This window comes from Bolinopsis microptera, chromosome 11 (assembly GCF_026151205.1).
Source record: "Bolinopsis microptera isolate Bmic1 chromosome 11, MBARI_Bmic_1.0, whole genome shotgun sequence".
NCBI classification, from domain to species: Eukaryota; Metazoa; Ctenophora; class Tentaculata; order Lobata; family Bolinopsidae; genus Bolinopsis; species Bolinopsis microptera.
The window spans coordinates 18,303,960-18,315,999 of record NC_087082.1 but is presented as its reverse complement, the minus strand read 5'-3'; the positions used below and the strand labels follow the sequence as shown (position 1 = coordinate 18,315,999).

Sequence of the window (12,040 nt, the reverse complement as noted above, 5' to 3'; positions counted from 1 at the left end):
TTGATACCTAAATATAAACTGCATATATTTAAGTTATTATATAAAGGGTTATACCGGCCATTTGAAACCAGGGATCAGCCTGCTTGCTTTATTTCCAGGAAACTGAAAGCAATTAAAAATTTAAAATGTGAACTTTTGTCCATTGTCCGCGTCTTATTTGTGTCTCTAATTTAGAATCTTGCATCTGGCTTCTGTCTTATGGCGAACCAAATCATGACCAATAAGCATTGAGATTTGTTCCAGATTTCATTCCAGAAAATAATAGGTTACTGTAACTCCTGGGGATGGTACCTTCTTATTTCCTAGATTCTTTGCGATCCCAGACGAATTTTAGATCTAAAATTTTATTTTTGATCTGCAATAAACATTGTTCTGTTAAAATTAGCTATAAATTGAACACGGTAAGTGGATCAAATCGTCAAGACTATCTTTTTTAATAAAGGATACTATCAACGATTACTGAAGCTATTTTATTGTTCTTCATTAATCAATAATGCAACAATATTAACATTATTTACATTAGTTAAAGAAAATGTTTCATTGTTTTAATGTGTAAAAGTTACAACCTCATGAAAATTAATCTCATGGAGGGCGGGTCTTTTCATTTGCTATAGACTAGTCTAACTCGATCCTTCATATATTTTAATAAAGTCTAACTAGATCTTTTATCATTTTATGTTTATATGTAACGTTTATTATTTCTTGTAATATTGTTTGAAAAAGTTGATTTCATAAGTTTTTATCCTGCAATTAATAGCTTTTGGTAAGTCTTGAGAAATCATCCTCCCCAAATATTCGCCCTGTTATAGGGCAGGCTTGTACAGCTACTTACCAGTACAGTTGACTCTACAAGTATGTAAGTAGTACGGGATTACTATCTAGCTTGGATCTAATGTCTCGTTAGATGGTTTAATCGGCCTTCATAGTCAGCTTCATCGTCATCTACTCTCGTCTCTCATCTAGTGATCTACTCTCCAATTATATTTCCTGTGCTCAGTAATGGTTTCGCGGATGATATTGAGGCTGTCAGTTGTACCAGACTATTGATGTTCACTGTTCAGACAGCTGATTGCGGTTTACACTACCTGTCTGTGAAATGTTGTACAGTTTTAAACGATTGCAGTAAATTGGAGTCTTAGAGTAGAATAGCTCATAAAATAGAACCATTGATAATTTCGCAATTTATGCCAGAAATTGTGAAAGGTTGACAGCGTAAATGGCAGTTATCTACTCAATCCTCAAGATTATCTGTCCACTAACACGTGATCCATTTCAGAGTTATCTGTCCACTAACACGTGACCCATTTCAGAGTTATCTGTCCACTAACACGTGACCCATTTCAGAGTTATCTGTCCACTAACACGTGACCCATTTCAGAGTTATCTGTCCACTAACACGTGACCCATTTCAGAGTTATCTGTCCACTAACACGTGATCCATTTCAGAGTTATCTGTCCACTAACACGTGACCCATTTCAGAGTTATATGTCCACTAACACGTGACCCATTTTTAGAGTTATCTGTCCACTAACACGTGACCCATTTTAGAGTTATCTGTCCACTAACACGTGACCCATTTTAGAGTTATCTGTCCACTAACACGTGATCCATTTCAGAGTTATATGTCCACTAACACGTGATCCATTTCAGAGTAAGATGTCGGAGGACGGAGCCCACACAATGCCAAAGCGGACCAGGAAGGAAAGTGTTTTGGGTCCGATGAGTAAAATAGTCCCCGGCCTCCGCAAAGAGTCCACTATATTCCCGCCTTTACCACAGCAGGACATACTGGTACGTGTCCTCGTTTATATTGTTACATATTTTGTGTGAGGAGAGGGGGGTATGGAATAATCAGAGTAGTATCTGCTTATCTGGATATTGGGGTGCGGGAATCATGGTAATATTTGAGATGGATAGTCAGCCGTCGAGTAATGCAATTTCTAGTGAAAGTTATTTCACGGTATGAGGGTATAGGTAAGGGGGTGAATTGCGGAAAAGGGCGATTTTGGAGCAGAAACTTAGCATTTTAAAGATCTTTGAAATGGTCCTGGAAGCGAGCAGGGGGTTCTTGTCGACGAGAAAGACCGACAAAGCCTGTCTTGGGGTTGAGATGTCCATTAAAACTTAAGAGGATGAATTTGAGCAATCATTGAATTGCAAGATTTATCAACTCGAAGTCGTATAAAGTTTATGATGAGAGATTGTCGCCATGGCAACATTGGGCTCGCGTCACGCTCATCATATCTTGGTGTAACTTATTATTTGCGTGTTCCCTACTGCAATCAAATTTGCACCTACTGCGACTGTGTCTAAAACTCTTAGTCTATAATACGAATCTGTATTATGTTTCATGTTTAAAATGTGCATTATAAGATTACAGAGTTGTATTGATTTATATCTTTCCGCTTTGTCCAGGAGTTATATTGTGGATATTTCCTGCTTTTGCAGGAGAATTTACAAACAAAATGTGACATTCATTGTTGGGTACAAAACTATAATTGTGGGAAGTTAATTAACACCTCATCGTATATGCCAATTATTCGTTCAGATGCAGGAAAATTTAACATTCTTTCAATTATGTTTGGATATTTTATTTCCTATCGGCTTATATTTTAGTGTTGAAAACTTGGTATTTATAAGGTTCTTTCACCGAATTTTGCTAAAATTATAACGCATTTCTTAGACTCGCTGTAATACCCTGTTTGACTTTTTTGTATCAGATCAGCCGATTTCTTGAGCTTGTAGTACTACTAGTAGACAAATATTAGACCGGTATGTTGTATTCGACTAAATAAGAAAATTATACCTGTCTGCACAGATTTCTCATGGAAGTGCACAAAACACCGCTGTAAGGCAACTGTAATCAAATCATATTAGATTGTCCTTAATCATCATACGTGATGTTTCAACCATGACATTTGCCTTGCAGAAATTGGGCTAAAGTTAAACTTTATCCGTGATTGATCAATGATTATGACGTGTCTTTTGAATCTCGCGTGCAAATTTGGAATTTTATAGTTTGTATTCTTTTCAGTTTTTAAACCGTTGTATCTATGACTGTGATTTTTGTACGACATTTATGTGACACCTTCAAGCCAAATATTTTTCGGCCTTTATACGTATAGTTGGCTGCACAAACATTCCGCGGAAAATTGCAGATTATAATTTGATTCGTTTTAATTATACCATAATTCGGATTAGTTGAAATTAGCCAAACTTGGAATTTTCGGCCACAAAGTTAAGGCTTGACATGATCTGCAGACGAGATTATATAAATCTTCCTCTCTTTGATGTATGATTATATTTATTACTCATCGTTCTCATCAATTTCGTATTATTTTTGGCTGTCAACAGTGGATTTTACCCGGCTAATGTTTCAGCCAGTTTTAGCTTTACTGACCCATTTATTTAGATTCCTGTATGTGATTATCACCAACACGAACGTAGCTTGTTTTTGTTTCTTAAAAAACCATAAAATGTTTGCTTCTGAAAGTTTAATAAGAAAATTGATGTTTTTGGTGATGAACAGTATGAATCACAACCAATTTGAATTAGAATTTAGGTTCAACCTAAGTATTAGTTTTTTATTTGTCGGTGATACATACTCCTGCGACCGTAAAGATCGTATCGACTCTTATAAGTAGGAAACAGACAATTATGTTAATCTTCCTTAATTCGCCTATTGACTGTACTAGTTAACTCATTGAAATTAAATACGCCGAATATTTTCAATACAAATATATTAACTACAATCTACAATCTACTGTTCTGTCTATTATTAAGTTATTTCAGATGGTATCATCGGTTTACTAAACTATTAACGATTCATGTCGTCCAAAGTCATTTACTTGATTAGTTGAGCCGATATTAATAATGATACGTTTTGCATTATTGTCCAATTTTACCTCCCAGGGGGCCATTTTACCAGTTAATCAGGTCTAATTGATCAATTATAATATCAGAAAGAACTAGTTTTCAAAAGACAGGTATGTCTAAATATCATTATAAATAAATAATGTGCAAGAATGTTCTTTTACAAAATTTAAATTTAAATTTAAAAGATTATTAAAATTTAACTTCGTCACATCTTTATCGAAGAGTCTATCCCATTTCAAAGTCAATAAAATTCGATCCATGGATCATATCACCAATTAAGCGTCACTGAATGGGTGACATGATCTGATCTCTCTGTAGGCCGGATCAGATTGGTTCCTGAAAGTCTGCCACTGCTTTAAGCTAGATGTTTTGTCGACCTGGACAAACATTTCGCGGAAAATTGCAGATTATATTTTGTTGAGTTTTAATTATACCATAATTCGGATTAGTTGAAATTAGCTAAACTTGGAATTTTCGACCACAAAGTTAAGGCTTGACATGATCTGCAGACGAGATTATAGAAATCTTCCTCTCTTAATTGATGTATGATTATTACTCATCGTTCTCATCAATTTCGTATTATTTTTGGCTTTCAACAGTGGATTTTACCCGGCTAATGTTTCGACCAGGTTTACCGGCACAATTAATTTAGATTTCTGTATGTGATTATCACCAACACGAACGTAGCTTGATTTTTGTTTCTTGGAAAACCATAAAATGTTTGCTCCTGAAAGGTTAAATAAAATATGGATGTTTCTGGTGCTCACCAGTATGAATCACAACCAATTAAAATATACTTTTCAACCTAAGTATAAGTTTGTTTGTTTGTCGGTGATACATACTCCTGCGACCGTAAAGATCGTATCGACTTCTAGTAGGAAACAGACAATTATATTAATCTTTCTTAATTCGCCTTCCTTAATTCGACTATTACTAGTTAATTATACTAGTTTACTCACTTTACTTATATCTTTATGTAATAGTTAACTCATTGAAATTAAATACGCCGAATATTTTCGATTCAAATATATTAACTACAAACTATTGTTCTGTCTATAATTGAGCGATTTCAGATGGTATCATCGGTTTGTTGATGCAGATCTTTCCGTCCAAAGTCATTTACTGGATTAGTACGAGCCGATATCCAAAATGATACGTTTTGCATTATTGTCCAATCTTACCTCCCAGGGGGCCATTTTACCAGTTAATCAGGTCTAATTGAGCAATTATAATGTCACAAAGAACTGCTTTTTAAAAGACAGGAACATCTAAATATCTAGTCATGATTGTTATCGTTAACCTAACTTTAATTCGTACCTATACTCAAACCAAGACCCAAGTATTGTTTCTGTAGGTTTATATGGACACTGTACACAGATTTTCCTAAATTCAAATTAATCTCACTCTTAATTAAAGGATACGCATCTTGGTATTGTTAATAATTCCCCTATCTGAATTCTAAACGCCGACATAATGTCGACGATATCTCAATTCCGTTCCTGCAGCCGATTATTATTTTTCAACAATCCATGCCGTTTTTTAATTATGTTGTTGACAGGGCTTACTTAGACCAATTGAGGCTGTACGCCGTATATTGTACTGCTTTCGCAGTTCTGAATATTGACATATTCCAGTATTCGTCTGTCATCGAGACGCCGCCGGTGCGATCTGATCTTCCTTCTGGAAACGTTCGTGTGAATTCAGAACGTGTGCTGCAATAATTGGCTCATTTCACCCATACTTCATTTCTTGTGCGTACTTCAGTGTAATTATCTAATTCACCTTGTCAAAACGAACGATAATCAGTTCATTTTCTGACAGGCGACCTGCTTCAAACAGCTATGAAACGTGCAAATTTCTGGCTTACTTCTCGCGTCGTCATTTGGACATTTGAGTTAGGTTGTCTAGTTTAAAACAAGATAATAGCTGCCCGAGCAGCTAGCTTAAGTGCTCTAATCTGAAGATTTATTTAATCAGACGAGAAATCGGACGAGGTTCATTCAGTTTATAGGTTCATGTCATTTTCTAATTCATTTGTAAACCAAAAAGTCGCGGTGATTACAATTTAAAGCTATACTATTACCGACCGATGACCCAAATCTAAACTTTTGCCTCCAGCTGCCTCCTGGTACTAATCGAGTAATTCAAGTGCGTTCTCACGCGGCTTTCTGCCTGATTTTTCCTTGCCAGTGCACTAAAAGGTCAAAACGGTTTTTACAGCAAAAACCAAATGAAAAAAAAATAGAGCCACGCTTATTATACTGTGCAAAAGTTGAGATGTGAAAATAGTTTTGTGTTTAATTGTGAGTTTTTGTGTTGGAATTTTTGTAGATGGAGTTGTGGTATTATTTATATATTTGTAAATTGGAATACTGTCGATGATATCGTCAGACATTCATAACAAGGACTGATTATCATTTAATCACAGCCATTTTGCATTTGGCCTTATGATCCGGTTCCGCAGCCAATTGTCGGTATATTTAACGCAAAAGCTAGTCAATATCAGAGTTGAAAAGTACGTGAGATAATTTTTTAAATACGCCGTATTTTGCGTATTTTTGCTTAGAAATAAAATACGTCAAAAATACGTTAAAATACGTTTTTCTTGAAATTTCATTCAAAGACTTAAGTTATGTCATTCGTTTGAATTTTCTTCAGACACATTTCTATTTAACTTCAACGCTTTAATGCTTTGGTATAGCACGTGCCCAGTACTCTGAAGTCATATGCGAGGTGAAAAACGACAGAGCTACGCGAGTTTTGATAAAATCGTAAATTTATATAAAGCAATAGTACTTATTACTTTATTGGAGCTATCAATGGTACAATAACGCTTTTTACGTATTTTATTCAACGAAAATAAAATACGCCGTATTAAACGTATTTTTGATATTTTATAAAATTCGTAAAATACGTATTTTTCAACTCTGGTCAATATTGGAAAGGCAATCTAATATTGCTCATCAAAATTGTCAACAAAGCAATGACTCAGGTTACACCCCAGTTCCATGGCCGGATATTATGCCAAATTATTAGACGGAGGTCCTTTTCGGCCGTAGATCATCTCCGGAGATGATTCTCCGGCTCCGTCTACTGTATTAGACGGAGATGAAGCTCTCCGGGAATTTCTCAGAGATTAATTCATACAGAATCATACAGAATCATACAGAATTACCGTAGATGGTCTCCGGTCGTGGGACTGCAAACCGGAGAAATATCCGGAGAAATATCAGTATAGACGATCTCCGTCTAATAATTTGGCATAATATCCGGCCATGGAACTGGGGTGTTAACCACAATAATTCATATTTATTTTGCAGTACCACCAGACGGCCTAAGTTTACCGACATTCATTTCAACTCCAAGACGTGGTACTCGTTATAGACCAGTAACTGCAGCCTAATATTATAATAAGTTGAGAATGACAGTTCAGTACGTCTGTGCATGCCCGCTGTCGAAGTGTGGCTACACCCCTCCTCCACTGTGCGGTGAAGAGATCGGTGTAGTTTGCAGCTGTAGCCACGTCCTGGTACACGGCCAACATCACCCATCTCTCGACACTTCAGACAACTCTGCAAAATTCCTCGTCGCTCTAGTTTTTCTTCTCGCTTCTTTTTTGATATCCGTTCAAGTTCATTAGGTAAACTTATGCTTCATCTCACATTCGCTCCGGGTTGGCTCCGAAAAACGGGAAATATTCACAAAACGTTAGATTTAACATAGGGAGACCGGATGTAGTATGGTTCTGTTATAAGTTATTATATTATTATTGTATGTAATTATGCACCTCCACCTTGCAGAACCGGCTGCTAGGACAGACAGTGTGCGTTTAATCGTGCCGACTTCTGTTCTAATTCATCAAAAATGCCTCGGAATCCGCCGTAAACTACGGAGCTTTTATTCTCAAATTTCATCAAAATTTTACGCTGATGTTCCATTTAATTGATTGTTTTTAAACTCATGTTTTTATCTATGAACCAGTTTCCTTGCCGTCAGTTATCAGGCTCTCCTCCATTTATCAAATTAAAATATTATGTGATTTTATCATTATGAAGGTGCAATTTATCTTTCCCCTGTGCTGAGTCTCCAAGGTTTTACCGATGGTTGACTAATTGGTGCTTAATGAGATTTAGGTTCAGCCAGTAAGATTTTAAAGATAACAAGTCGTAATCAGAACAGGATAATCTGCACAAGTGTTCAGCAACCGGCCTGCACTTTATTCTACCTTCAATTACCGATCCGTATTTTTAGTTTGGTTTGCCCGATATATCGTTGTTTTAAAGATGAGAAGAACTCTAATGCTGCTGGCACCCCTGGTGATCCTGCTAAGCCTGACCCCCACTGTTACCTCGGAGATAACCTGTGACTCCTGCGCTAGGATCTACCTCGGTGGAATTGGTGCCGTGTACGACTGCTACAAAGAGTCCAAGAACGGCAGGATGTGTGCCCCGGACCATCTCTGCTACTCCATGAAGATAGACTACCACAAGACAGAAATTGACATGGATCTTGGCATCAGAGACCCCCCTATCGGAGCCTACTCCTGGATCTTCAACGGATGTGTCTACAAGGATAGAGATATCCAGAAGTTCCTGTGTAAGAGGAAGCTAAAGCAGTTCACTAAGAACGTAGGAACAGAGGGACACAATTGTGAGGTGGAGGCTTGTGATGGTGACTTTTGTAACCGGGAGATCGAGCAGAACTGGGAAATTCTCTCCCATCATCAAGAATAAACTGTTATTCTACCGAATACGTTGGATTAGCTTTTGAACAGAACCCTATTTTATGGTTTATGAATTTATTTTGATTCGGGATGATATGAATAACTCTACGTTAATCCATGTATTATACCTTTTTAGAGATATAGCTATTTTTACGCGGGTTTAAAGATCTTGAGAATTATTTAAAAGTATGTAAGCATTCGCAATTTATGCATAAAAATAAATTAATAACAATGGGTGAACATATTGGATGTTAATAAAGAATTTCATTGACTCTAAGCCATGAGATACGAACTTTAATTTTCTGAAACACAAAGGATGTCGGCTCAAAGGGAAACTGAGATCCGTATGGAACAATCTGAGATATGTGGGGGCGTTGTATCCGCTGCTTACATAACAGTCACTCATCAAGTATACGAATTCTTACCCCTCTATATCCCACAACTTCTTGTCAGTGTCACTTCTTGACATGACACTTCTTTCTTCATAGCCAATAGGATTCATTTCCTTCGTAGTCCTATAATCAGACTGAATACATTATGCTTTGTGAAGGATCGGATCTGAGAGACATCAACCGTATTATAATCATAATAAAGTAATATCGATAATAACACAACAGTAGAATTATTGACAAAGATTAAAGTTAGTACTCCCTATAAAGTTGAAGAAAGGATCTCATTACTGTAGGATGGTACTGTAGTAGGGATATGCATTGACTGATACGAACATAAGTATAACGACATAATATCGACTATCCGGTAGACCAGCAGAGTATCGCTAACATTTTGTGGTTTCTGTGCCTTGTGCTTTTCCTAATGACCCATAAAACCTGCAATTCTGTATGTATTTTCCACGGTTATCTTCCTAAGCACGAGTACTGTTGTATTTTCCAGACGTACACCGACCGTTTATTTTGTTGAAGAGGTCTGAGTTTAACATACCTTACTCGGGATTATTATGACCGGGATAAAGTGGCGGGTTTAGGGTAATTTCGCCATATTTTTCCCGAACCACATTTTCACCGGTCGTTAATAAACCCGCCGACTCAGCTTTTAGGGTTCCCAAGGGGTATGGGTGCTCATATTTTAATGGTTGTCTTATATTCACTAAAGAAGACTATTGGGACACTTGCTGTAGGTTTTTCGACTTCATTTGGCTAAAATTGCAAAAAATTCACCTTTTTGCCCAATTCTTGTCATATATCCTTATTGTCAAAGTTGATTTAAATAGGCCAATTTTTAATTTCTTAGGTATTGACTATCTCTACATAATGAAATAGGACTCAAAGTAAAAGTAACAGTTAAATTAAAACTCGAATTAATTAAAACGGTCAATAACATGAATCAGTTTCATCAGTCATTTATTCATAATTCTAAACAATGTGAACGATGCATTCTTTCGAAGATTTTCTACAAATTGAGTCATAATGGTTATTTGATACACGTAAACATGTAATGCTAATTCAAAACAACGAATTTGCTAGAGTCTACTTTCAACAATTATTGATAATTCGACTTGTTTCACAAGTTTTAGCAATGCGAAAATTTCTGAACCTGCTTATCTCTAATAAGGAAATTTACATCTGAGACAAAATTTTTGAATCTAAAATTGAAAGGTTGGACACCGGTAAAATGGCGACCGGGAAAATGTGGTGGGTTTTGAGCAATTTTGCCATATTTTTCCCGAACCATATTTTAACCGGTCGTTAATAAACCCGTCGTAATAATCCCGAGTAAGGTATGATAGAACTATCGGATTGTGAACATTTCTAACAAATGACGGTTGTCAGAAGTAGATATAACTGTATATACATATTATATCTGCTAAATTTTATATCTGCAGCTAAATTTTAGTTAGGAATTCAATTTCCTATCACACCGCTTGACCTCTAGGAATTTAATATCACATTCTGAGCTTCATTGCAATAAACAGTCTATTCGACTCTTCATTTCCTTCTTCATTGTTCATGTTACCTCATATCTGACGAATAATAAATCTGCTACCGACAGAATAATTTCTTTGTCTGTGATCTGATCTGCTGGTGCATATCTCCCAGCAGCGCTCTCAGATTCAATTTAACTTCAACTCGTTTTTCGTCGCTTTTCTTCAGAATTTTATTAATTCAATGGAATGCTGCTGATACAAAAGCCGCAGATCATTGTTATTCAACATATTCAACTTTTAGTGCGGGTTGATTTCTGTCACTGATTTTAAGTTAAAGCGCCCGAACGACGTCACGTGCGGGGCTGACCGCTGGCGCACAATGTAATTTAAGTTGGACACTCAGACCACTCACCACGTCAATCTAGCTCCTGACACTTAATGTTAGTTAAATATAACTTTTATTTGAATAATCGGAAAACTGGAATTCTGTGATTATCGTGCTGTCTGTTTGCTGAATCTTCCATCTGCACATGAATCTCGTTTTTATCTATTCTATTTTGATATTTTCTGCTGCTGAGATCATATTTTAACTACTTCTGCTGACGAAAGTGTCACGCAACATTTTACAAATGTTTTATGCTAATTGGGATGACGTCTCTGAAAATCATTGTAAACCATCGCATATCAACTTATTATTCTAGCCAAGTAGACTATAATGGACAAGGAAGAAATAATCTCCTTTTTATTTTAAGTCGGGTCTTGGGAATCCGCAAATCAGAGGTGAATTACGGCGATTAAGAAATTGCTTAAAACGTTTTGCGCCCGTCGCCTGGTAACCGTTTTAATTTATGCACATATTAAACCAAAAGTTCAAGAAATTCCAGGACATTGGCAGGAGAAAGTGGCTTCATCTTTGAGTCTGATTTTATTTTTGGCTTTTTGCTTTGCAGTTTCTGATGGCTCAGCTTGGATTAATTGGTAATTTTCATTCAAGTTTTGGCGGAGCATTTTAATTCATGAACAAATTGGAAATAAAACAGATTCCACGCATAATTAAAAATATTGTGGTTATCGTTACTGCAAATCATAAGTTTAGCAATTATCTATAATGAATCAGTAAAATAGGTTTAAATATAGGCAGCATGTCTCGTAATTTTACCCTAGTCAGCTAGCATTATTACCGATATCAGTTTTCTTCTTCCAGATCATTGCTTCTGATGCATATCCTCATATCCTGACGTTGCGTTATTGTTAGAATCAGGTTCAAGCAGAAGTAATTACCTAAAAGCAGTAATTCTTTCTTCTTATTATGTTATTAGCCACTTATTTTCAATGCCATGCAGGAATTATTGGCTTACTGCAGTATTCTGTTCTTGTGCAGATCAGTAAAATAATATTTGCAGTTATATTTGCGGTGTATTTATCTCGTTTCTCCCAGGAAATATTAGAGTTATGTGTAGATAGTTTTACGTTCACAGCACACGTACGGTCGAATCACACTACTTTGCTGAGAAGAAGCTACAAGGTTGTATTGATTTTTGGTATGGAAAGCACTGTG

The 12,040-nt window shown here is 36.3% G+C and overlaps 2 protein-coding genes across 5 annotated transcripts in view; one reads left to right on the top strand and one right to left on the bottom strand.

The window, feature by feature from the left end:
• Positions 1 to 12,040, bottom strand: part of LOC134823189 (polyunsaturated fatty acid 5-lipoxygenase-like) — a 1,185,970-nt gene that overhangs the window by 423,391 nt on the left and 750,539 nt on the right. The window lies entirely within an intron of this gene.
• Positions 1 to 12,040, top strand: part of LOC134823261 (voltage-dependent L-type calcium channel subunit beta-1-like) — a 30,759-nt gene that overhangs the window by 10,022 nt on the left and 8,697 nt on the right. For 3 of the 4 annotated variants that reach the window (XM_063834656.1, XM_063834659.1, XM_063834658.1), the window contains one exon: positions 1,652 to 1,792. In XM_063834656.1, coding sequence (XP_063690726.1) covers positions 1,652 to 1,792 — 141 coding nt within the window. Of the gene's footprint in view, positions 1 to 250; positions 402 to 1,651; positions 1,793 to 12,040 lie in introns of those variants that run through there. The other variant, XM_063834657.1, reaches the window with a different exon arrangement.